Source organism: Erpetoichthys calabaricus, chromosome 10, assembly GCF_900747795.2.
Source record: "Erpetoichthys calabaricus chromosome 10, fErpCal1.3, whole genome shotgun sequence".
NCBI lineage: Eukaryota > Metazoa > Chordata > Cladistia > Polypteriformes > Polypteridae > Erpetoichthys > Erpetoichthys calabaricus.
Window position 1 is genome coordinate 900,877 of NC_041403.2, and position 26,840 is coordinate 927,716.

Sequence of the window (26,840 nt, forward strand, 5' to 3'; positions counted from 1 at the left end):
TCAGACCACGCCCATAGCCTTACGCTACCTCTCGTGAACATCGATGCTCAAAGCAGCAGTTCCTGGGTCAGGTATGTCTGAAGTTTCTTGTTAATGCGTTTTGATTTTTCTCTTTTTTGTGCCCGTCAATGAGCGTCACTTAAGTAACTTCTTGGTGGTCTGTTTTAAGTTTTTTGGACATTTTTTTAAGTTCAGTAACTCCGGAGCATGCGCACCGTTCTCGCACGTGGTCATTGCGCGTTTCAAGGCGGGCGCCCCGAGTTGTGGATCTCCTAGCGCGGAGTGGAAGGGCGGGAGACGCTGGCCACGGAGTGCGGGACGCCCATTGCTTGTCATTGTTTGAAGTGAGCGCACGGTGAGGTGTGTTTTATGTCAAAGCGCGTGTCTCTGTGTGTATAAAAAGTTAACACGGAAAGGAGCGCGCATTCGAGGTTTAATCTGTGTCGTTTTAGAGAAGAGGTCCCCTTATGGTCAAGAGGGCAAAACTGGACTGTTTGTGTATCGGTGCAAAGGGCGCTACCGATCTGTTAGGGTCCAAAGAGTGTGTGTGTGTGTGGACAGGGGCAGCTGCGAATGTCGTAACCTGCCGGCGTATTTAGTCAGGCTTTGGCCGTCTGAACGCAGAGTCGAGTCAAGACAGAGGTCAGCCATCCGCAGCGGTAAACTCGCATAGTCGTTCGTGTTGTGATCCGTGCATAGCCGGTGGAGCAGCCATATGCTCCGATCAAGTGTCTTCTTAAACATCTTTCACAACCGTCAGCAAGAGCATCCGGAGGGAAACACGGTGAGTAGTCGGAAGATGGAGTTCAAATCCAAACGTACACTGCTAGAAAAATCACACGAAAAACTGGACGGAGACCGCAGTGATTGTCCTTCAGAATAACTGAGCGTAAGGGAGGCCGTGGACAGTACAGGGATGTCTCAAAAGATCAAATCTAAGACGCGACACACTTCGGGAACTACGACATAAAGATGAAGGGGGAAATGTCACTTCGCTGTGTCCCGGTGTGACCACTGAGGGTTTGCAGTGAACGTTAAGTTTTCACTAAATACCTGAAAGGACCTTCTCTGAGCGCAAGTAAGTACGTGCATGAATGTGTCCAGGGCCTGACCAATGTCCTGTCCAGTGTTGGCTCCTGCCTTGTGCCTGATTCTTCCTAGATATTCCCTGGGCCCCACAACATTGAAATGAACACAAAGAAATCACCTGAAATAGTCAAAGAATTAAAAAGCTAATATTAGTGGCCTGGAATGACAGACAAGTATGGCAGTGAATGACTGCTGCTGGTAACACTTCTCAAGCAAGCAGTTCATAAATTAAAATGACAGCTGGAGTCTTTGGGTGTGCAGTATACTGTATTGATCAGGTTTACATATTTTATGTTCTTGAGGCCAGTTTTTTTTTTTTTTTGATATGAGGTTTCACAGCACAGCTCCATTGTCTGTCTCTCCTTATCATACAAATTTATTGATATTGATCCCTGCCTTGTGCCCTGTGTTGGCTGGGATTGGCTCCAGCAGACCCCCGTGACCCTGTGTTCGGATTCAGCGGGTTGGAAAATGGATGGATGGATGGATGGATAGTACGCTCTCAGAATGAAGACACATCTCTGAACTCTTCAGTGTGTGCGATGTAATAACAAGTGCTCTCACAACTTGACAACAATAAGCATTTTGTTCATTTATTTAAGGGCATGTAGCTGATAATTAGTGTGGCTGTTTAAACTGCCATAAGAAAGGAAGTAGAAAACTGTTGAATTTGAGTCAAATTTCTGCTCAAACTATATAATGCACAAGTAAGACCACATCTGGAGTATTGTGTGCAGTTCTAGTCACCACAGTACAAAAAAGACATAGCAGCACTTGAGCTGTGCAGAGGAGAGTAGCCAGGAGTGTCCCAGGACTTCAGGACATGTCCTATTGTGACAGACTTTTTAACAGTTAATCCTATATACTGTAGTCGGAGCAGAGGAGACGGCATGGGGACCTCATCCATCCATCCATTTTCCAACCCGCTGAATCCGAACACAGGGTCACGGGGGTCTGCTGGAGCCAATCCCAGCCAGCACAGGGCACAAGGCAGGAACCAATCCTGGGCAAGGTGCCAACCCACCGCAGGGACCTCATCCAGGTATTTAAAATCTTCAAAAGCATTGATAAAGGAGTTCCAGGAAGACTGCTTCGGCTTACGGGTGAATCACAGTCTGGGGGACAGCACTGGAAGTTAAGCAGAAGTGCATTTAAAATTGAAGACGGGAAGAGCTTCTTTATACAAAGAGTTTTGGGACTCTGGAACAAACTACCAAGACATAGAGATGAAGCAGAAACGTTCACAACCTTTAAAAAGAATCTGGATGAGGTATTGAGACAGCTTAGGTGTTAACCAAACAAATGGGCTTGATGGAGTGAATGGTCTCCTGTCGTTTGTCAGATGTCTTATGTATTAACAAGTGTCACTTTACCTTAATGTTCTTAAGTACTTTTGTAATTGTGCAGGCAACCCAGCTACACGTAATGATCGGCTGCTGTGGCTCAATACAAAGCTGGCAACAGTAAAAGAAATTTAACTTTCAAATCCCAGTGACTTGATAATGTCCAGCTCCACAGCCCACTTGTCCCAAGCAATGCTTACTGTAATTCTAAAATGCACACACATTCATTTCTGAGAGCAGTTAAGGCAACTTTAAAATGGCTGCCATACAGTATGTGCGTCAGTTAGGACGAGTGCAGATTGTTGGGATTTTTTTGAATCATTAAGTTGAAGGTATGTAACAACATACAAGCAGTTTTATTAACTGGGAACATCAACCCCAACCTAATTCTGTGTCATAAAAAGCTAAAAAAGAAGAGTTTTGAAAGCACTTTCAGATAATAATAATAATAATAATAATAATAATTCATTACATTTAATGTAATTTAATGTGAATTTCCCATTGGGATTAATAAAGTATCTATCTATCTATCTATCTATCTATCTATCTATCTATCTATCTATCTATCTATCTATCTATCTATCCATTTATATAGCGCTTTTCTCAGTACTCAAAGCGCTATCCACACAGGGAGGAACCGGGAAACGATCCCACAATCTTCCACAGTCTCCTTACTGCAAAGCAGCAGCACTACCACTGCGCCACCTGTGAGAACATGAGATGTCAGTGAAGTGAAGCCGAGATGTGCAGGGCTTTGGTTTTCAGAGGCGGTTGTGTTTTTCTCCGCATACTCATCCCGTGATTTAAGTGTAGGAATGCACATTTGGAGACTCTCTAGGAGCATTGGCTTTTTTTTTTTCCCTACTAAATTATTTTAGGTTTGTAAGGTCTATTTATACTGTTACTGTAATAATAAATGAAATAATTTATTGCTTGCTGGCAAGAGGACAACAATTGTGACAGAACGTGTGTAAGGTGACAAGTAGCCATTGTAAACGTGGAAGTGTAGCACAGGAGCAACGTCTTGCTTTTCCAACTGTAGAAAAAATAAATAAATAATACTCACTTTTTTATACTTCACCAAAACTGAATGTTTTAAGTCTTTTCACAGACCTGCAGTATGTCGGTATGAATTGACGAAGAGCTTGTCTTGCTAAAAGATGTGCAGAGTAAGAGTAATAAGGCATGCCTCTCTGTCTAGCTTTGTACATGTAGACCAGTTTCAAGTCTAACAGCAGTTATTTGATTACAAATTGTCCCCAGCTTTATAGATTTACTTTGCTCCTAAACAGTCACAGGGCATTTTGTATGCCAACAGTGGAGTTTGAACCCCTGACCTTTCATGATATTCAATGGTATTTCTTTCCCATGCATGAGTGAATGTTAACCACATTTTCCACTGCAATTACAGCGGTAGGCTGGCTAAGAATAACTTGTGCCACTGTCCTGAGAAGTGTACATGTTAATGTGCACACAAGTATTAACACAGGTTTGCATGGCCCATGAAGGGGTGGCACTAATGAAGAGAAGGAATCGCATTGCATGACAGTCACAGTCAAAATATAGAACCTTTTTATTGAACAAATTTTGCAAACAACTTAAACTATAATTTTGACAACATATCTTCAACCATCCAAAGAGGCATTTAGACTTAGTAAACTATCCAGAGGTGCTTGTTTAAAGTTGTATTGCACTGAACATGTCTTAGAAAAGGAATAAATAGTCAATATTTTTTGTAAACCAGCTCCACTTTCTGTTAATGTTACTAATCTCTGTCCACTGACACGTCAGCTATATGGATTGTAATGGCGTTGGTTGTCTCGATCCACTGCTTGCTTTTTTTGTCGTAGGCAGTACCTCCAGCAAACGCGTCTACAAGTGACGTCTGACTCACGCGCCCTCTCGCTTTTTCAGTTTTACCTGAGGACGTGGAGGTGCCAATCTTTGTTCCGTACATTCATGGCACTCCAAAGCATGTTTGTGGCTAAGGTGGTGCAGCACGTTGATTGTGTTGCCAACTTTAGCTCAACAGCAGTTGCATTAAATAGTTGTTTAGATAGATACTTTATTAATCCCAAGGGGAAATTCACATAATAATAATAATAATAATAATTCTTTGCATTTATATAGCGCTTTTCTCACTACTCAAAGCGCTCAGCAATTGCAGGTTAAGGACCTTGCTGAAGGGCCCAACAGAGCAGAGTCCCTTTTTGGCATTTACGGGATTCGAACCGGCAACCTTCCGATTGCCAGTGCAGATCCCTAGCCTCAGAGCCACCACTCCGCAGCAGCATACTGATAAAAAACAATAAAAAGTGTCCAGGGAATGAGTCCACATAAAATAAAGTGGTAGGAATAATCAACGAAATAGAGAAAAAGGTAGAAATGTAGAAAGATGAGTCGTACACAGAGCTGCTGGAAAGGCTGCCACTTAGTCCACATCCGGCCTTTTAAACCAGACGACAGACACGTCTCCTTCTTCTGTGTCCTCAAGTTCCATTGTATCATCTGCCACAGCTTCAGTTTCAGAATGTTCTCTGTCCATTTTCACCGGTCAATACCTCCACTGACAAACGTGCTCCATTGCATGTGTGTTTAGCAGTGTAGCAGTGAAAAAGGTCCCCCCCTTAAACAGTTTCCCGCTGCACCACGTTCTGAACGTCGTTTAGGCAATTTAAACTGGTGTTGCAGTATAAGAAAAATCCATATAATGACAAAAAATAAACGGTTTTCAGTATGAAGCGGTATACCGCCCAGCACTAGTTGAAAGACATTCTATATCCATCCATTATCCAACCCGCTATATCCTAACACAGGGTCACGGGGGTCTTCTGGAGCCAGTGGAATTCTATATGTTCTATATTCTTATATTATTAAATATATAATTAGTGTAATGTTAACCAGGAGGGACAATTGAGCAGCAATATGTAGAAAGAAAAACAATCGTAAAATAAGCGAAAGTCTACAAGAAGGAACTTGTTTGATTCAGTTGAGAGGTGGCTCTGAGACTTAGAGATCTGCACTGGCAATCAGAAGGTAAATGCCAATAGGGACTGTGATAGTTGCCCGGACACCACCAGTCAGAAACCACTTCCTTATAAAACACACACGTTTATTAAACATTAAATAAACAATTCCACCACTACCCACAAAGCACAAAGCAATAATCACCCCAATATCTCAGTCCTTGGCCGCCTCTATCCTACTCCCACTCCCGACTCTGGCTCAATGACTGTAGGGAGGCGGCCCCTTTTATTCCCGCCCGGATGTGCTCCAGGTGGCTAATGACGTCCATCCGGCAGCACTTCCTGGTGTGGCGGAAGTGCTGCCCTTTGCCCCGGAAACACTCCGGACTTTCCTGGCAGATTCCTCCGCCATCTTGCCGCGTGTGGTGGAAGTAACAATATCCGGGTCCCACGAGGTTTATAGCGCCCCCAGGCGGTGGCCACGGGTCCCAACAAGTCCAACAGGTCTTTCTCCTTTCCCGTGGTCCTCTCCTGCTCCATGGCGGTTGTGCCCTTGTGGCCCGGAAGCTATTCCCGACACCTTCCGGTCCTTTCTGGCGTCCCGGCCAGGTAATCATCCTGGCCACCTGCGACAGGACTCTGCTCTGTTGGGCCCTTGAGCGAGGAAGGCCCTTAAACTGCAACTGCTGAGCGCTTTGAGTAGTGAGAAAAGCTCTCTATAAATGTAAAGAATTATTACTATTATTTGTTGGGCTGATCTGATTTGCCTTCATGTCACATTTGTTCATCCACTGCTTATCTAACAAGACATTAAAAACCTTCTGAGCTGTAGAAAATCAAAAAGTACACCGAGGGGCAGAGGGAATGTGCTGGGCGGGTGAGCAGCGTCCCTCTGCACAGGCAGGATTTTCAAACTCAGTCCTGCGTAGTTTCTGCTCCGTTACTCGCTGGATGTTCTCGTCTTATTTTGCTGATATTTCTGACTCTGTTGTTGTGTTTATTAGCAGTTCCCCTCATGACAGAATGCTTATCTCCATTTCCAAATTACGCCCATCATCATCATCATCCTGTACAGACTGCAGGCTGTCACTTGTTCACTTACTGTACTGTTTATGCTTATTATTATTATTTCTGTTAATTTTTGTCTGTCTTTGTGATATTTGTACGTCTCGGGTTGTTCTGTGGCTACTCTTGGTGTCCTCTGACATTACAAAGATATGTTTGTTATGTTAATTGGCAAGTCGGAGTTGGCCTGGTGAGGTGAACTGGCTCCCTGCAGCTCTCACCTTCGTCCCGATGACCTGGCCAGGATCAGCTGACACCCCTGAACTGGACAGAGTGGGCGCAGATCGTGGCTCGGCGGGTGCTGTACGTATACGGTTTGTGCTTCCAGCTTGTCTCAGATTTGTTATCTTTTGTCTTTTTTATTCTTTTACTAAGCCCTTCTCTGAAGAAAGATTCAGAATGCTGTGCACGTCTCTAGATGTTGTTCATTTATTTGTCCCCTAACTTGCGTTTTCAAGTCAGGGCTCACAGAGGAGCAGACGCTGGTCCTGGCAGCACTGAGCACAAGATAAGAATCTCCTCCGTTTAAGGCACCAGTCCATCACATGTGCTCACACCCGCACTCGCCATATTGTTTCAAAGTCTCCAGTTATCCCAATACACTACTGTGTCTTTAGGACACCCCTCGAGAAACTCAGATGTGTTTAGGCAATAGTAAAAGTCAAAATAACCAACATAAAATGCTTTTCAATGGTGGCAAAGTCTAATCTAAAAGGGAGGTGAGTTAAGGGTGGCATGCCACAGGGTAGAAAACAAGCTGAGCTGCCACAGTTTTCTGTTGATAATAACATCAGCTTGACTTTATGCGACAGTAGAAGCAGGGGCTAATATGAGTGTCGCCAAATAAAGTGTTGCCGAAGAACAGAATTATTTCCAGGGATAGAGTGGCCATGAAATGCTGAGTGACTTGTTACTTCAAAAAGCTTTCCTGAACAAAATAAACGTCCTGCACAGAAAGCGGTGAGCAGAGGCCGAGGCCCATTTTGTTTTGCACAGGTCTTAGTCCAGGCCACTTGTATGTGCTGCACTCTGAGCTCACGGCGCCCGGTCCACCTCCGTCAGCTTACATGTGCCGTACTTCTAGGGCTCAAGATGACGGTGCTGCACTTCTACCAAAGAGAAGCAGATGGCGTGGTGGGGTGGAACCAGCGTCATGTGGGACGAGCCTTTCCAGAAATGAACGTTCAGACAGAGAGCTGCTTCAATGTGGAGTGGAGTGGTGAGTATGCACTGTGACGGCCAGAGACGTTTGAGGTGACAAACTGTGACTTGATTCTTGAGCCCGTGGCTGTACCCAACCTGGCTCAGTTTGGTTTGTTACACATGGGCATCTCCTGGGTTAATTACTTCTTTAATGTCAAGACTTGGGTTCTGTCTGTGCACCTTTCTTTTCATTAAGCGCCTTGACACCAATATGGGGGTATAGAAGGTCATATTCTTTTCTCTTGAGGTGCTTTGTCTAATTTGGTGGCAATGGTGTGACAGGATATTGATTGCCACACATTACAAATGTCGTTCTTCCTCTCAGGACCTTCGAAGCCCCGCCAGGAGGAGTTGGCTGTCTTACACTGGCTGTTCAGCAGCCCCTTTCATCCCGAGTATCTGAATGAGAAGCCGTTCTTAGTTCCTGGGGAAACCGAAAAACTTGTGGAGATTGGACCAAGGTGAGCGGAGATGCGATTTCTTGGAAACCATAAAACATAACAGAACAAAAACACACTTTCTTTTTGTCTTCTGGGCAGAGAGTCACACCTTTTTTTGTTTTTTCTGTAAAAGGTTGAATTTTTCAACTGCCTGGTCAACCAATGCTGTGTCCATTTGCCACAGTGTGGGGCTGAAAGATGTGAGCAGGATAGAGCTGTCCCGGCGTTACCTGATTAAGGTGAGAGTTTGAACTTCTGGGTGAAATGTAGATGGAGTGTGGAGCCAACATGCCTCTGCCTGAACGACTGCAGGCACGGACTGTTTTATAAGTTAAAAATTCTAAAACTGTAATACACAAGACAGAAAGGTAAAGGATTGGGGTGAGGTGGGCGGTTGGCATTGTTAGTTTAGCACTTTTATTGTCTGTCCCGTGATATGACAGTCCGTTCTGAATACTAATTTGGACTTTAGATATTTTTGCATCATCAGCCACTGCTTTCTTATTGACGTCTATTTCAGCTTCTGCTTCATTGAGTCTTCTTGTTCTGTTGGGTGCATTTAAAGAAAGAGCATTACAAGTGCCACACATTGCAAAAGACAAAGGGCCGGTTTACATACGGCGTCCACCTGCTTTTTACAGCAAACGGCCAATCACGTGGATGTAACTCTGTTATACAGCATACAGAAATGGCCAAGAAGTCTGGTTGTCATTCAGCCAAACATTAGAATTGTGAAAACGTGTGATCTACGGCAAGTGACTGTGAACGTGGTGTGATTGGAGATGCCAAACGTGGAGGGCCCAGCTGCCCTCATGTGATTTTCACACAACTGTTTGTAGAATTTACAGAATATGGAGCGATTTTATATACATGATAATAATACATATGTGTATGTTTGTATAGATAGATAGATAGATAGATACTTTATTAATCCCAGGGGGAAATTCACAGTGTGTGTGTGTATGTATATATATATATATATATATATATATATATATATATATATATATATATATATCTTAATACATAATTCGCCTGCCTCCTCACTCACTCACTCACTCATGTCCGTCTGAAGCTGAATGCGCAGTCACCTTCTGTGCAGCTGCCCGAAAAACCTTATGAGGCCGACATCCAACCCCAACATCGCGGCAGGCGGCGGATTTACGGCCGCAAAAATTCAAAGAGAAAGGAAACTTCGATTAAAGCTCTAGAGGCCTGAAAGGTGATTTCGACTACAGCTCGAGGCCTAATTACACATTCTGATTCAATTATGCATTCATTCAGTACACCTATATCAGGTTTGTGGTGCTTATACTTATTACTATTCCATATTGTACCAGAACATTCATCATTCAATATTATACTAAAGGCCTGGAAAATTCATCAACTAACAGTACAAGCCTGTACAGTAATGAGTAAAGCGGACTACAATCATTACAAAACAACTTCGTCGCTACTTGTCATTTGTTCTTCATACACTGCTGACACAAACTCGTGCCCGTTTCATCTTACGTTGTCAAAACGGGCTCTTTGTCTAGTTAATATATATATATATATATACAGTATACTGTATGTAATATATATATATACTGTATATATATATATATATATATATATATAGTATTGCATAGTTTACTGTCAAATAATGCAAAGAGTATGCAACACGTGTTTCGCCCTCATTTGGGCTCATCAGGCGTACACACTCTACCACTCCCTTCTCGGGGATCGAACCTCAGATGTCATCGTCAGAGACAAATTCTTTAGCGCTGCTCCACGGCGTGTGGTTTGTTTATTTGACAGCCTGTAGGTCCGCAGTAATTGCATTCATTGCATTCGTAGTCTGAGTCTCAACGACCTGAATTTGTGTGTGTGGTTACCTACCAGGTAACGCTTGTGGTTGGATGTTTGCCGAATGGCAGACCAACCACAAGCGTTACCTGGTAGGTAACCACCCACACAATTCAGGTCGTTGAGACTCCAGACTACGAATGATAGATATATATATATATATATATATATATATAATAAATAATGATTCCATGCCATTCAGAATGCAAGAAGGAGTCTTATCTGGTACTGGACAGGCAGACCTAGAAACGCAGTCCCTTGGTGACACCGTCTTTGCACAGATGTCTGCCGAAACAAATGTGCTCTTAGGCAGCTGCATCTGCAAAGGCCCTTCCTACACTTCCAGCCATTTTCTTAACTTGCTTATGCAGAGAGAGGTTTTGGGGACGCTGGAGCCCATCCCAGCAAATAGCAGACACAAAACAGGAATAATCCCCAAGATGGGGACCAGTCCTTCTTAGACATTTCATCCTTAAATTATTAATTTCTATAAAATGCACATCTCGCCATTCTCACATGCAGCTGAAAATCTATAAGCAGAACAAAGTGAATGTCAAATAATGCTGTTATTTTACCTTTGATTTGTCCTAAAGGAATAAAGCAAAGCTTAACAAAATGTCCATTTGCTAGCCAAGGGAGAGGCCTTACAACTGCAATGCTGATTGAGTCCCCCGACCCCAGACACAGATCTCAATCAGGCTTCTCCTGAGAAAAAGGGTTCATTAAATTAAAGTTTACACAATTTAATATTTTAATTATTACTCAGCTAGTATTTTGGCAAAGGTTTCAGCTAAGATTTTATTGGTGTTTTAAATGTAAGGATTCTTTTGCAGCATGGCAGCTTTATTTATGTTGATTTTTCAGTAGTTCATAAAAATGGATCGACAGCTCAACTTGTCCCTCACTGTGTCAGTGGAACAGGGAGAAAGATCTTGGACTTTCCAAAGCTGGACAGTGAACACCACAATCCGCCTGATGTTGTAGTCGCACTAAATCCAATGAGTGTGTCACTTTATCCAGGTGGCAGATCAGGAGGAGGCTCGCTTATTTGATTGTCTCTTAAAATTCTCTCTAATTTTTCTCCGCATCATGACTGGAGCTCCATCACGAGTTGTAATGGCAACTGTTCAGCATTAAACAAGCCGTCCACAATTAGAGCAGCACTTCAACATGTAAAGGGCAGTTGTGGTACGAGAGGGGCCTATGGAGGTCTGTGACATGCACACTGGTCAAACTCAAGCCACAGTCTGGCAGAGCTGATGCAGTAGACCTGGGGGTCCAGCTCTGAACCTGGAGGGCTGCAGGTTTTCATTCCAGTTCATTATTGATGCAAATTGCACATACCATGTTGCCCTGCTTTTCATTGTTTCATTTCTTCTTTAGTAATCAGCCAAACAATAATGAGATGCAAAGTGAGCCAAAAGATGACCAGGCTATTGTATGAAAGACACGGGTGACGTCAATTTCAATCAGAAAAGACAAAATAAATGAAACTCTCAGTCCAGAAAATATTTGGAGGGTGGTGGTCTCAGAAAAAAAATATCAGCGTTAGTGCGGTAAATTGAGAAATCTAACAAACTAAATAACATTAGTGGCTGAATAGGAAATTGCGTGGAGTGAAAACGGTGGACCTACAGGACCCTTTGAAACGCCTGAGTGAGCTGGTCATTTGTTGGCTCACTTTGTATCTCTTTATTGCTTGGCTGCTGGGTGAGGAAAAAATCAGTTGGACAAGTCGGTCATAATTAAAGTGTAAGCATTATATTAAACTAGCTGTGTAAGCCCGGGGTCCCAGAAACTACCGAAATCGTCAGAAAGAAACTGAAATGTAGAGAAGTCAGGTAATTGAAAGGAACGACTCTGGGCATCTCTCTCTCTCTCATTCTGTCTCTCCTAGGAGGATTCGTTTTGCCGACACGCTCCCCTCGCTTGTGCATTAGCGTCCTCACAGGTGGTGCAGTGGTGGTGGTGCTGCTGCTTTGCAGTAAGGAGACTGTGGAAGATTGTGGGTTCGCTTCCCGGTTCCTCCCTGTGTGGCTAGCGCTTTGAATACTGAGAAAAGCGCTATACAAATGTAATGAATTATTATTATTATTATTATTATTAGCGGCAGGAGGAAAACTAAAAGGGATACCGGGGTTTTACCGATGTTATCGGCTGTGCGACTTTGTCTTTCTTCGGAGGTTTCATTTCGCTGATGTTCTCGTCTCGCTTGTGTTATTAGCGGCTAAGCGAGTTTTCTGTTTCCTCGGAGGCGGAGCCCTCACCCCGACTCCGCCTCTCACTGCCGGGCCAGACAGGCAGACTTCCACACGTACACATTTATATACAGCTAAAATTCTGTTACAACGAACTCCCAGAGACCTAAAAAATATTTTGTTGTAATGAGATTCTGTATTTGTTGCTACTGTGCTTTCTTTAACTTGTGTCCAGGTGTTTGCAATCATTTGAACAGCTTCTTTCGCGTTAATTTTAATCTCCTCCTGTCTACAAGTTATGCTGACGAGAATTTTTCTCAGCATTTCCTTGCTATGATACACTTTCAGGGTGCGAATGACACCCAAATCCAATGGCTGATGTGCCGCCATGCAATTGGGTGGGAGGAATTCAGCGCGAACATTATCTGAATGTGGAAGCATGTTGCGGGCAGCACAATCAGGAGCCGAATCATTATTAATTCTTCATATTGTGAGGTTTCTGAACCCTTTTGAGACCCCCCACTCCCCACCCAACAGGAACGACATGCTGAAGTGTGTCCTGAAGCGCGATTGCACCATCTGTGGAAGATTGTTTGTCCATTGCTGGGGCAGGGCAATAGGAGGCTCACATTGCTGCAGTGAAGCGAATCCTAAAAGATCAGGTCGCGCTACAAGTCCCTGTCTTACACCCCAAAACACGAGGCTGAGTCTCAGTACTTTAGCAGAACCAGCTTTATTCATCTTGAAACAGGAACGGCACACTTATTTATTGTAGCGTGATCTGCCACTCTGCTATACACAGACACTGCAGTCAGGCAGGATCCTGGCCAGGTCAGTGATCAAGTAATCCTGTTACAGTATCTGCATTTACAATGTACGTGCTCCTAACCTTGCGTCACCCATGGGGATCTTTTCTGTTTACTTAGGCGGAGAGATGCAGCCTATCTGTGAGCCTGCTATTGCCCCGTACAGACGCAGTGATCGCACTTCGGGACGCTCTTTGGCGTGTTGTCCAGTTTGGGGAGGTCCCAAGAGAGTTTAGAAACCTCACATTTTCTTGAATGAGTGCCGCATTAATAGGACTGTTCCTTGAACGAGCGTCACTGAACCACATCAAAACGGCTTTTTCGACAGCTTCAAATGCAGCAGTTCACATACGTGTGCAACCCGAGATTTTCCTACTTTTTTTTTGCTCTGTCTTTCAAGAAAGTTGACAGTGTCTGGTGAAATTCCAAATTCACTGGCAACGTCTTTTTTTTTTTTTTTTTGCAGCAAACGAGAGTTTTTTTTTCTAATATGAACTGTTATCGTTTTCCCGTGTCTGCCGTTTTTATAGGAGGGTGACAGTGAGTTAAATTCCAGTGGATGTTTTTCAAATGTTGACGAGCGATAAGCAAAAGGTGTCACTGAAAACCACCGAAAACAAAAACGGCAAAAAAATCAGTACGAGGAAAGTTCGAAGAAAGAAAAAAAAATTCTAGTGTTTGGAGATTGTTGAGCAAAACTGAGCTGAGACCACCGAACTAACTGCTCTGCGGATGATTCATTCCGGCATTTCAAGGTCTTTTAGGCGGTTTACTGTCATGAAAGTATCTGCTGAATGTACTTCATAGTAATGAGAATGCTATAGACTCGTGTCCTATGGGGAAGCTGTCGAGACCATAAAAATACTTTGTTGTAATGAAAATTTTGTTGTAAAGATATTCGTTGTAATGGACTTTTACCTGTATAAGATTAGCAGCATTGACTGTGGCCAGAATGCAAATCTGCTGCCACTGTGGCCCCCTGGGTCTGAGCTGGACAGCCCTGCAGTGCGGCCAGGTCATTATGGACGAGTCACGTGTGTGTGTGTTAAGGACTTGGGTCCTAGGGTCCTCGTTTTTGTATAGTTCTACTTTGTAAACCCATTTGTTTTCTTGGAGTTTATGTGATGTTGTATCGTTGAGAAAGATCTTGCATTGCATCACATAAGATAATTCTGTCATTTTTTTTGTTATATTTCTCGTCTGAGATATTTGTGTTTCTGGTGGCCCATTCATTCATTCATTTCATGCTGTTTTTTAAAGTGGCCAAGCCCCCCTCCAGTAATGCTTGTCTTCTGTACTGCCATACATTTGTCACACTATGCAGTAATAATGACGTTTTCTAGACTTGCCCTGTGTGCTCGGGGTCCTTTACCACGTCTGTCTGTTTGTCATCTGACTTTGAGCAGATCCTGTGACCGTCCTCATCACATTGCAGTCGATCATTTGTGTCCTTTAAGAAACTACTGGCGAAGCGGCAATGCTTTGCTGAAGCTGTAGTGAGGGTCTGCTGGCGTCTCGAGAGGCCGTGATGTTGGTCTTCTGTTTTTTTGAGTGTATCGACAGGGAGGTGTCCTGATTGTGTTGTTGTTCTTCCCAGTATTTCTTATTTTAAAATGGGTCAAGATGGCACTCCAGCTTAGTGGTTTGTGTTCTCAGTTCTCTTTTTTTTTTAAAGCCCAAGATCAAAGATGAGAAGAAGTTGACTGATGCCCAGCTAGACTCGCTGGTCCACTCTCTGTTTGACCGGATGACTGAATGCATCTACTCTCACCCTATTGAGTCATTTGCAGTAGACGCCCAACCCCAGAAAGTGTTTCAAGTGGATGTTCTTGGGAAAGGACGGGCAGCCCTGGAGAAGGCCAATGAGGAGTTAGGTAAGGCCTGCTGGAGGGTACCCGTGTCCCTCAGGGCGTAGCTGGTTGCAGTTGCTCCCGTGTTTTGTGTGTGACTCTTCCATACATCTCTCTCTGGCAGGTTTAGCGTTTGACTCGTGGGACCTCGATTACTACACAGACCTTTTCCTGCGTGTCCAGCGCAATCCCACCAGTGTGGAGTGCTTTGATCTGGCGCAGTCAAACAGGTACAGTCAGCTGGGATGCATTTGTGAGCCTAAACTGAAGACACGGCCACCCGTGTTTTTCGCTGACCACCTGCATGACCCCCATCATGAGTAGCAGCAGCCTGAGTTGTGCTGAGGTGGGGTTTCAGTTGCAGTGTTTCATAGCATGGCTGGCATCTCACAAGAGCAGGAGGTCAGGACTTGCCTTGGAGACAACTTGGCCTTATGAAGACAATCTTTCAGTTTTATTTTTCCTGTTGTTGATTTGTGTCCCGGATTAACAGTATCTGCAGTTTGCGTAAACCTTCTCTTGTGTTGTGTATGTTTGTTGTTCCTCTTCAAAAGGTTTTGCAGCCATACTGTTGGCTTCCCTATGGTCCATGTCAAATGGACATCACTTATGTATTAGCAGTGATGGAGTCCAGGTGTGACCCAGCTTGTGACCGCGCTGTGCTGCTGTCCATGAAGTCTGAATGCAGCGAGTCACTTGGGCACCCTGAGCCCACATCTCGCCCCTTTTCTCTTTTAGTGAGCATAGCCGCCACTGGTTCTTCCGAGGGCGAATGAAAGTGGATGGAATGGAGAAGAGAGAGTCTCTGTTCAACCTCATCATGGGAACGCAGCGTCACAGTAACCAGAACAACGTCATCAAGTTCTGTGACAACAGCAGGTGTGTACTGCCAGGAAGATGGCGGGCTGGTTTGTGCTCGCAGAGATGGCTTGACTCGAGTGTGTCTGTTGCAGTGGAATCGAGGGCTGTGAGGTGGAGGGCTTGTACCCTTGTGATACGGCCCAAGCCAGTCACTACGAGCGAGTGCGCAGTACACGGCATATCATCTTCACTGCAGAGACCCACAACTTCCCGACAGGTCAGGTTGCCAGTCATTGTCTTGTTGTCTCAGTGACTGCCATTTGCCGCCTTTGTTCTGGTTTAGCATCATCTGCAGCCTTTTCTTACCATCCTACAGGTGTGGCACCATTCAGTGGCGCTACCACTGGTACCGGAGGACGCATTCGGGATGTCCAGTGCACAGGCAGGGGTGCCCATGTTATTGCTGGCACTGCTGGCTACTGCTTTGGGAACCTCCATATCCCAGGTAGGTTAGAGATCCCTTTGGCTCTTCGGACGAGTGGGGCACTACAGTCCATCTCGCTCACGTGGTGTACGGGTGCTTAAATTGTCAGCACAGCTGGACACTTCTTAACATGGCTTGGCGTCTTATCTGTTTTTTGTGCAGGTCACACCCTCCCTTGGGAAGATGCCACGTTCGAATACCCCTCCAACTTTGCTCTTCCTCTTCAGGTGGCGATTGAGGCCAGCAATGGGGCTTCAGATTATGGAAACAAATTTGGGGAGCCCGTCCTAGCAGGTACTACAATGCAGCCTGCTGAACGAGTCCTTGTTTCTGGTGGTGATGATGGAGGTTCGTGTCTTTGTTGTGGATGATTGTCTGTCGGTTCTTCTTGGCAGGGTTTGCACGCTCCTTTGGCATGAGGTTACCTAACGGTGAGAGGCGTGAGTGGATCAAGCCCATTATGTTTAGTGGTGGCATCGGCTCCATTGAGGATCGTCACGTCTCAAAGGAAGCTGCGGAGCCAGGTAGTGTGTGGGAGAAGGGTGGGAGTGCTGAACGGTGGTCACAGGAGCTAGGCCTGGACGTGATGATGTTGTCTCTCTGGCCAGGCATGGAGGTAGTGAAGATTGGGGGTCCAGTGTACAGAATTGGAGTTGGTGGTGGAGCTGCTTCATCAATTCAAGTATGTGGCTTCCTACACTGGAACAGCCCCATTCTGCCTAGCGCAGTGCATTGTAGTCCATGCTGTTTCTCATGCTATGTAGGTCCAAGGTGACAACTCCAGTGACCTGGACTTCGGAGCTGTCCAGCGAGGTGACGCCGAAATGGAGCAGAAGATGAACCGAGCTTTAAGGGCCTGCATTGAGCGGAGAGCAGGCAATCCCGTGTGCAGCATTCATGACCAGGGTGCTGGGGGAAATGGTGAGGTGAACTGGGGAGCTGCGCTGTGATGCAGGTGAGGAGGGGGACAGTGCCCAGGATGACCGCTAATGTGTCTTCTGTAGGTAATGTGCTGAAAGAGCTGAGTGAGCCGTCTGGGGCCATCATCTACGCCAGCAGATTGAAGGTGAGCATCGTCTCTGCGTTTCCCAGTTTATTTTGGCTGCTCCATTTTTCCGTCTTTCACGTTCTCTTTTTTCCAGACAGGTGACCCCACACTGAGTGCTTTGGAAATCTGGGGAGCCGAGTACCAAGAGAGCAATGCCCTGCTGATGCGCCCAGCTGACTGCAGCTTCCTCCGCCGTGTCTGTGAACGTGAGAAGTGTCCTGTGGACTTCGTGGGCAACATCACTGGGGACGGCAGGGTTAGCACCTCGAGCTGCACTTTGTGGTCAGGTGTTCACGCGAGGGCCATGTGCTCATGTTCTCTGTTTACTGTGCAGATTGTTCTGGTGGATGACAGAGAAGGCCATCCTCAAGGTGACCAGGAGCCCTGGACATCCCAGCCTGTGGACCTCCAGCTCGACTGGGTGCTAGGAAAGATGCCTCAGAAGGTGAGCTTAGCGCCCGTCTTCAAAGCGGTGTTTACATACAGTGGAGCCATCGATGCTTCGTCAATCTGAGCGCAGTAATCTCACCCATGTGGTCGTCTGGTAAACGGCTTCTCGGTATTATGGTGTGTGTAGACTTGAGTCAAAGCGTAGAAGTCGGGCGCACAGCTGGGTTTATTAGTGAGGTCTGCAACTAACAAACTAACATCATCAAAAGCACAGAGCTGGCGATTGACTTTCGCCACCACAAAGAGGCCTCTTCGCCGGGGGGCTCACGTATAACACCACGGGCAGAATTCACACTAAAACACGGTTGTAGCCTTGTTTATTCAAAATTACCAGACAGACAGACATGGACTCCAAATGTTGAAAAGTACACACGTTTTATTCCTGGGCACACAACACAACACAGCTCACGGTCCTTTAGACTTTCTTTTCTTCTGCCATCCCAAGCTCCATCCTCTTCCACCCGACTCCGGCTCCCTGAATGCAGTGAGGCGGCCCCTCTAATGGCACACCCAGATGTGCTCCAGGTGCTCCCTGATGATCTTACGGCAGCACTTCCTGGTGTGGCCGAAGTGCTGCAGTCCATGTAGTCCATGGCTCAGGAACCATCCAGGTGCCCCTTGGTGGCGGCCATGGACCCCCACAGGGATGAGCTTCACAGCTCTGTATCCAGGGAGGCTGCCCTCTTGTGTCCAGGGGAATATATTGCCCCTCTCCTGGTCCTTCCTTGTTCCAGGCATCCTGGTCGTCTGCCACAGCAGCTTTTAGATAGAACATTAGAACACTCAAGATGAGAACAGGCCATTCAGCCCAACAAAGCTCGCCAGTCCTCTCCACTTATTTCTTCTAAAAAACATCAAGTCGAGTTTTGAAAGTCCCAAACGTCTTACTGTCTACCACGCTACTTGGTCGCTTATTCCAAGTGTCTATCATCCTTTGTGTAAAGAAAAACTTCCTAATGTTTGTGCGAAATTTCCCCTTCACAAGTTTCCAGCTGTGTCCCCCTGTTCTTGATGAACTCATTTTAAAGTCACCGTCTCGATCCACTGCACTAATTCCCTTCATAATTTTAAACACTTCAGTCAGGTCTCCTCTTCACAACTGTAAAGGCTCAGCTCTTTTAATCTTTCCTCATAACTCATCCCCTGTAGCCCTGGAATCAGCCCAGTCGCTCTTCTCTGGACCTTTTCTAGCGCTGCTGTGTCCTTTTTGTAGCCTGGAGACCCAAACTGCCCCCAGGACTCCAGATGAGGCCTCACCAGTGTGTTATAAAGGTTGAGCAGAACCTCCTGTGACTGGTACTCCACACATCAAGGCGCTATATAACCTGACAGTCTGTTAGCCTTCTTAATGGCTTCTGAATACTGCCTGGCAGTTGATAGCTTAGAGTCCACTATGACTCCTAAATCCTTCTCATGAGGTGGACTCTCGATATTCCGAACACCCATTGTGTATTCAAACCTAACATTTTTACTTCCTATGTGTAATTCTTTACATTTACTGACATTAAATTTCATCTGCCACAAATCTGCCCAAGCCTGTATGCTGTCCAAGTCTGTCTGTGATGATATAACGGATTCCAAATGATCTGCTAATCCACCTATCTTGGTGTCATCTGCAGTTTTCACCAGCTTGTTACTTATACTCCTATCTAAATCATTTATAGATATTAAAAATAGCAGCGGCCCTGGCACTGCCCCCTGCTGGTCACCACTCTTAACGTTACCCAATTCTGATGAGGTTCCTCGCACCATCACCCTCTGCTTCCTGTGTTGGAGCCAATTCTGCACCCATCTACACTCCACACCCTGATCTGCCACTTCTTTTTATTTGATGCCCACCCTCTCATGTGGCACCTTATCAAATGCTTTCTTAAAGTCCACATCAATAATCTCATCTGCTCCGCTCTGGTTGTATCCTTTTGTTGCCTCTTCATAGAATTCCAGCCTGTTAGTCAAACATGACCTCCCTCTTCTGAGGCCACGCTGACTGTCCTGTCCTTGCCAGGTGTTGCTCAGTCTTCTCCTTAATTATTCCTTCCATTAGTTTTCCTGTGATGCCCATTAAGCTTACTGGCCTGTAGTTGCTCTGATCTGCCCTGCCACCCTTTCTATACAATGGGATGAGATTTGCCATAGTTTGCTTCATAGGCTGTTTCAGGTAATGTAGTGTGACGCATGTTCAAATAATTCTACAGACCAAATATCTTTGTTTAAATGCTTTACTAAAATTTCAAAGCATAACAGTTCACACAAAAACAGAGAAAAAAAACTCTATTAAAGAACAGTTCTTGTTTAAGTCTTGTATATCTTGTTTAATCTCCCAAGTCTGGACATAGAGTCGTACTTTAGGTACGTCAAGCACACTAAGCAGACAACGGTATGCCAGTCTCCTGTCCATGCCAGCAGTAACCTGACTGGCTTAATTACCCCTTGGTTTTACTGACATAGCTAAGTTAAGTTACTGGGGGTGAAAGGCCGTACCGTACTGTTAGTAACTATGAGAAACTGTCATTCTATAGAAATGAAGCAATTTGACATTAACTTTCTACGATTGGCTCTTACAATTGTGTACAGACAACAACAGAAGTGTGCGTACACACACACAAATCCAGATGCATAAAACTGCGTAAGCAAAGCCCTCTTTATAAATCCCAGTCCTGGTGAATTTTAACACACATACACGCGCCTACAGCCCCACCCTTAAGTTCGCCTATTTGACTATGAATATCAGTGTGACGAGCCCCTTCAGGTCAGTGTGTTGTTCAGACAATTACAAAAGCACACGTAAAAAAGGAGAATTTCAGCAAATGCAAAGTGGAGGCAGGGAAGAAACGTAGAGTTTGGTGGCTTAGGCATCGGTGTGAGCAGCATAAGGAAATTGGAGTGGCGGTCAAGAGTTCAATTTCATAAAGTCGCCCAGTGACTGATACATAAAAAGAAGCGGCCACATGTCAAAGGCGAGCGTCCGAGTGTCATATGGAAGCGTATTGGGGCCGCAGAGAAGAACAAAAAAAAAGGTCTATGTCGAGATTAAAGTTTATTCTCAATATTTCCACATTAATCGTGTAGTTTTTGTCATTAAAGTAGAACGTCATAAACTTCATCTTAAAATCTGTTTGTCAGATCCCACCGTAACTCAGAGGGTGCCATATTTTTGGGTGGTATTGGTGTTGTATGTTTTAAGGTTCATTTTGTTACATGTGAAAGCTGCGTGTACGTTGATGTGAAGACACGCTGGTAGTTCGTTTTATGATGTGTGCCACAAGCGACTCTGCTCATGTCATTATTTCATTTGAATTTCACTACATTGAGCTGCGTTAATGTGGAGTCAGTTGTTAAAAGTTCCAAATCCATGTGTTAGTATTTTAAGTATTCTCTCTTATTATAAAAGGAAATCTTGAGACGAGACTATTGCCAAGAGATTTTTTGAAGTCCCGCCCTCCTCTCAGACCACGCCCTCTCACGGTCCTCTCACCTCTCATTGGTGTGAATGCTTTTGTCATCTCAGTTCCTGCGCTCTCGGCTCTTATAAATTTTTACGTTTTTTGATTTGATTAAAATCGCACATCACTCCATACAAATAAATCAATTTTTACAAACATAAGATCGAAAACCAATCAACCCCCACCCCTGTCATTTTTACATTTTCCTCACTTTAAGTTCCCAATTTTAAAAGAAGACGTATTCTGTCCAAATCTTAGTGAAGAATTTCATCCTGAAGGGTTATTAACAGAAGAAATGAGTACACGGACAATCCTAGCATCGAGAAACGGTGAAGTCAAATGAATTAACACAAATATTGTCGATCGGTTACACAGCAAATTGGTTAAATGCGTATCGATAGACTGTGCTGATGGTGCAGAAGATAAAAACATCAACTTACAACATCACATAGAATATCGACAACCGTTAACCCCGTCTGGTCTTCCACCACACGAATTACTGTTGAAAGAAGGATGAATCGTAATGTAATCGCATAATTTATGTGTGAGTGATGGGCTATGCAATGGGACGAGATTAGTTGTGTTCAGAATGAATCAAATAATTCTAATGTAAAATTAACAGGCGACAAGAAAGGTCATGTAGTCCATCTTCACTAATGACATGAGACACCACAGGAGATGTTAATATGCAATTCGTATTGAAACATTTACAGTTTCCCATTAGAATCACTTTGGCAAAGACAATTAACAAATCACAGAGTCAAACGTTCAAAAAGGTCAGTTTATTTATTAGAGAGAAACAAAACGAAATTCACTCACGGACAGTTAGATGTTGCGTTGTCACGATGAAAGTCCAAACACGGAATCAAAATTCAATGCTATAAGACGAAGAGTTAATTCCAGATATTGTTTTTACTGAGGTTTTACAGTAAAAGTGTAAGTTTAAAAAGTCTTTTGTGTTTTAATTTCAAAACCAAAATGAACGGAAACGTATAACGCAACAAATCCTCGAACGCAACATGACACATCGTTTACTTTCAGTTTATTACGTTGGTGAATCACTCGCTGTAATGTAAAACAGTTAGTTGTATTATCCATGTGTAACAATCAGTTTAAATTGTACACCCACTTCCCCATACGCGAGGGGCCTATCCACACAGTGGCTAGTGGGTAGTGCCCGCCTGGGGGGTTGGCGTGTGAAGTGAGCAGGGTCCAGAGCCCCCTAGTCTTCTGTTTTTAAAGTTGCCAGTAGTACAGTAGACCATTGATGCCACCCGCCTTATTATACGTCATGCTGGTAGTTTAGTGCTCTTTGGTTTATGCGCTTGATGACTTCTGAAGCTTCATCTCCTGTTCTTCAGAGAGATCCACACACACTCTTAGTGATTTGCATGTTAAGGTGCGAGAGACTCCTTTGCCCGTTTCAAACCGTGTGGACGAGGCGGTAAACACGCACACTGCTTATCCTGGGGGACCCCTTGTGTCTCTGCCGGCCCACCCTCCTGACTCGGCATGGCATGATTGTGGAGGCTGCCCCTGAGCAGTGCCTACAGTACGGCTCGTTAAGAAAGAGCGGGTTGTGGCAGTAAAAAAGAAAGTGAAAACCTAAAGAACAAAAGCAGTTGTGAGAGACCCCTGGCTGGCGACGTCCCATCAGAATGTAAACTGGGGCCACAGGTGGTAAGAGGAGCCGCGGCGGAGCTCCTTCACAAGTGGGTTTCACTTTCACGTCAGGGTAGCCTGGCATCGGTTTGTCTGTCACCCTTGTGTCTCCTGCACTAGTGGGCCAAACGGAGCTGTCACTGCTGTTGCAGTCCTCCCTCGTGGTGACTCATACTGTGACAATGTGCCACCATTCTGACGGTACATGCCACAAAAGGCTTGCTGAAATGTTGCCGTTGTCCAGATTTTGAGTGGGATTCTTGGACGTTGTTCTAATTGTCTTTTTTTTTTTTTGGCAGGAATTTGTTTTAGAAAGTTGCCAGCCTGACCTGCACCCCCTGCTCCTGCCACCTGGCCTTACTGTTCGAGACGCTCTGACGCGGGTCCTCCAGCTTCCAGCAGTTGCCAGCAAGCGCTACCTGACCAATAAGGTGCGAGGGTCTTCTAAGCAGCAGCAGCCACCTGGGACTCCACCTGTGGTACTCTCCCAATACCCTCTTCTTTGTCACACTAGGTGGACCGGTCCGTGACTGGCCTGGTGGCCCAGCAGCAGTGTGTCGGCCCGCTCCACACGCCCCTGGCAGATGTTGCTGTGGTTGCTCTGTCTCCGTTTGGCACAGAAGGTGCTGCCACCGCAGTGGGAGAGCAGCCAATCAAAGGGCTACTGAGTGCAGCTGCAGGTGCCCGCATGGCAGTTGCCGAGGCTCTGACCAACCTGGTATTTGCACGTATCACTGACCTGAGGGTAAGCTTTGTGCCCGTGTGACCACCACGACTGAGGGTGGCCGCCACTGTCACAACTCATCTCCCATTCTGCTCTCCAGGACGTGAAGTGTAGTGGAAACTGGATGTGGGCAGCTAAGCTACCTGGAGAGGGTGCTGCCCTGTTGGAAGCCTGCAGTGCCATGTGTGACGTCATGGCCGAGCTGGGCATTGCAGTGGACGGGGGGAAGGACTCCCTTAGCATGGCGGCGAGGGTCAGGGAGGAGACGGTCAAGGCACCCGGTACAGGCAGCAGCTTTTCTTTTTCTTCTTTCTAGACCGTTGTTTTGGTGATTCAGCAGAGAGCTAAGCCCCTTTTTCTTTATGCTTCAGGGTCCCTGGTCATCTCCACCTATGCCATGTGCCCAGATATTACTGCCACTGTCACGCCAGACCTCAAGCACCATGACGGCACAGGTAAGTATGAGGTGGCTTCTGTGGTGTCGTACCTTGGATGGCAGAGAGAGTGACAGCAGCCCCCACTAGTCAATGTTAGCCCCCCGTCTGTGAGGAGCAGCTCCATTTCTTTTGGCTTTCTAGTTGGAGCACCAGCAGGTCAGGTGACATCCTCAGGGTCACACACTGTGCCACACTGCCTGGGGTTACCCTCGGGTCTCCCAGTGTTAGGGGTCACAGATAGGGGTCCGGGTTAAAACTGGGCACAGAAGGAGGTTCATGTCCTCTCTTGTACATGTGACCCTAAGGGCCCGATAAACAGTTACTTGCATGCGCCAATTAACACGCCCCTCATTGGCGCTCTGTGGCACCTTCATTATTGAGGCTGACTAACTTAGCAGCTTGTGTTTGTAGAGTTTTGAAATGTTGGCGTCAGACCCCCGTTTGGCTTCCTCTCCACAGGCGTACTTCTCTTTGTACCCCTCACTCCCGGCCAGCACCGCCTGGGTGGATCAGCGTTGGCACAGTGCTTCTCTCAGCTTGGTGACCAGACACCCGACTTGGATCATCCTGACAAGCTGGTGTCCTGCTTCGAGGTCACCCAGAGGCACATCCAAGGTAAGTCAGTGTCATGTGCCCTGGCGCTAGTAGCATCTCAGTGGGCAGTGCTCGAATTCACGCTGGCACTGCTTGTATTTCCCCCCCATCAGCCTCTCTTCTCAGTTCTGGACATGACATCAGCGATGGCGGATTAATCACCTGTTTGCTGGAGATGGCCTTTGCTGGAAACTGTGGCATAGAGGTGGAGCTGCCCCCGAGCCAGTCTGGAGGTGAGCAGTGGTGTGTGGGACTGGGGGTCCGGGTGAGCGGTGGGAGGACTGGCACCCCTCACTGCCTGCTTCTGCTTCTTCTTCTCCTCAGTGCTGGAGGTGCTCTTCTCGGAGGAGCCGGGCCTCGTCTTAGAAGTGCAGGAGGCTCACGAGGCGCAGGTGACCGATGGCTACCGCAGCGCTGGCCTGACGTGCCTGACCATCGGGAGGACGTGTGGCTCGGGGCCGAGCGCGACGGTGAGTACGGGTGACCGGTGGTAGCAGCCCACGTGTTCTCTCCTGTTGAGCTGAAGTTGTTTGGCATGTTCAAATTCTAGAAAACAAACCCGTGAAGTCGTTCTGTCGTGAAAAGCAGATGGACAGACGGACAGAGAGACCACGGTCACTACTTCATGTTAACGACTTGTGGTCACTGCCTGTCTCCGGCCACCTCCTCTGCCGCTCGCGTCTTTATGCCAACGGCAGCTCAAGATGCCAGATCTCCATTCGACTGGCGCTGCCAATGACCAAGCGCTGCTGGCACTTTGATTTTCTCCTCCTTTCCAGATCCGAGTTTGTGTCTGCGGCCAGGAAGTGCTGTCTGACAGACTGGCCAGCCTCCGAGGATTATGGGAGTCGACCAGTTTCCAGCTGGAGCGGCTGCAGGCCAATCCCGTGTGCGTCCAACAGGAGGAGCGCGGACTCCAAAGCAGGAGCGGACCGGACTACAAGGTGACCTTTGACCCCGCGCCGACAACGGCCATCTCCAGATGTCCAGGTGAGGGAGGGCAGCACTGGTGTGTCATGGTCCACACGAAGGGGCACCTTGTTACAGTGTTGTATATTCAAGTCTCTGCTTGTGGTCCGTGCTGGGTTCCTGTACTTGTCACATGACGACTGCTGTCCCTGTCCCCAGGTGTGTCTGCTCCTCGAGTGGCAGTGCTCAGAGAAGAAGGCAGCAATGGTGACCGAGAGATGGCAGCGGCTCTGCTGATGGCTGGCTTTGAGGTGGGTTCAGTGAAGTGTCGATGACAGCATGGCAGGTTGTTGTCACCGGTGTCTGCTTACCTGAGAGATGACAGTCCCCGCTGTTGGCAGGTGTGGGACGTGACCACGCAGGACCTGTGCAGTGGACCTCTGACCCTTGACCATTTCCGAGGGCTGGTGTTCGTTGGCGGCTTCAGCTATGCGGATGTCCTGGGCTCCGCTAAAGGTGACGTGTGCTCGGGCAGGGGACGACACGCCTGGCTATTTTAGGGGGGCACTGCCAGTGGCCTAATCTCCTTCCTGTGCCTTCCTCACCAGGCTGGGCTGCGACGGTCACCTTTAACCCCCGTGTGCGCTCGCAGTTTGCCGCCTTCCATTCTCGAGAGGACACCTTCAGCCTGGGCGTGTGTAACGGCTGCCAGCTGATGGCACTGCTGGGCTGGGTTGGCTGTGCAGGTACGGGTGACAGCTTGAACAGGAGTGCAGGTGCCCCAAGTTCATCATCACGGACCCTCTCTTCTAAACCCGCAGGGCCAAGTGAAGCGTCGCCGGGCGTCGTCCTGACTCACAACCAGTCGGGTCGCTTCGAGTCGCGTTTCGTCGCCGTGTCCATCTTGCCATCTCCGGCCGTGATGCTTCGGGGGATGGAAGGCTCCACGCTGGGCGTGTGGGTGGCCCATGGTGAAGGTATGTGCCCCGCTGCCCACCTCTCTCTCTCGGCGGTCCGCCTGCAGTCGCTCTGCTCTGCCTCACTGATTGCGTCTCTCCTGCCAGGCTACATGAACTTCCGGTCCCCAGCTGTGCTCGAGGACGTGGAGGGCGGGGGTCTCGCTCCACTTCGCTACGTCGATGACTGCGGATCGCCCACAGAGACGTACCCGCTGAATCCAAACGGGTCCCCACGTGGCATCGCCGGCCTCTGTTCAGACGACGGTCGTCACCTGGCCATGATGCCACATCCCGAGAGGACGGTGCTGACATGGCAGTGGCCCTGGCTGCCGGCCAAGTGGAGAGGTCAGCTGACTACTTCGCCTTGGCTCACCATGTTTCAGAACGCAGCCACCTGGTGCCTGAGCCCACCGGACAGCACGGAGGGTGACGCGAGCTGAGCGCAGCAAAGTGGACGGACATCGCTGTCGGGGCCCACGTGGCACCAGCTAATGTGCCCACAAATAAATGGTGAGGGTGAC

At 46.8% G+C, this 26,840-nt stretch overlaps 1 protein-coding gene across 5 annotated transcripts; it reads left to right on the top strand.

Moving 5' to 3' along the window:
• On the top strand, positions 1-26,839 carry pfas (phosphoribosylformylglycinamidine synthase). Of its 5 annotated transcripts, XM_051932485.1 has the most exons (29): positions 1-71; positions 7,548-7,682; positions 7,992-8,127; positions 8,240-8,345; positions 14,634-14,832; positions 14,933-15,038; positions 15,547-15,687; positions 15,762-15,886; positions 15,986-16,114; positions 16,256-16,387; positions 16,489-16,617; positions 16,702-16,775; positions 16,858-17,014; positions 17,098-17,159; positions 17,236-17,397; positions 17,476-17,586; positions 22,996-23,127; positions 23,211-23,441; positions 23,521-23,701; positions 23,792-23,875; positions 24,317-24,472; positions 24,565-24,684; positions 24,776-24,921; positions 25,231-25,441; positions 25,580-25,671; positions 25,762-25,876; positions 25,969-26,106; positions 26,182-26,337; positions 26,425-26,839. In XM_051932485.1, exons 1-29 carry the CDS (start codon positions 44-46, stop codon positions 26,757-26,759), a joined length of 4,029 nt encoding a protein of 1,342 aa, XP_051788445.1. In that variant the 5' UTR covers positions 1-43; the 3' UTR covers positions 26,760-26,839. The 5 variants fall into 5 exon arrangements, with proteins under 5 accessions (XP_051788445.1, XP_051788441.1, XP_051788442.1 ...); XM_051932481.1 differs by having other exon boundaries at positions 25,969-26,337; XM_051932482.1 differs by lacking the exon at positions 1-71 and adding an exon at positions 249-360 and having other exon boundaries at positions 25,969-26,337.
• Position 26,840: the final 1 nt, after the last annotated feature.

Coding starts and splice junctions, on each gene's coding strand:
- pfas (XM_051932481.1), top strand. CDS start 44: ATGCTCAAAGCAGCAGTTCCTGGGTCAG. Junction 8,128..8,239: donor CTTGTGGAGATTGGACCAAG/GTGAGCGGAGAT, acceptor TTTCTGTAAAAG/GTTGAATTTTTCAACTGCCT. Junction 16,776..16,857: donor GAGCTGCTTCATCAATTCAA/GTATGTGGCTTC, acceptor CATGCTATGTAG/GTCCAAGGTGACAACTCCAG.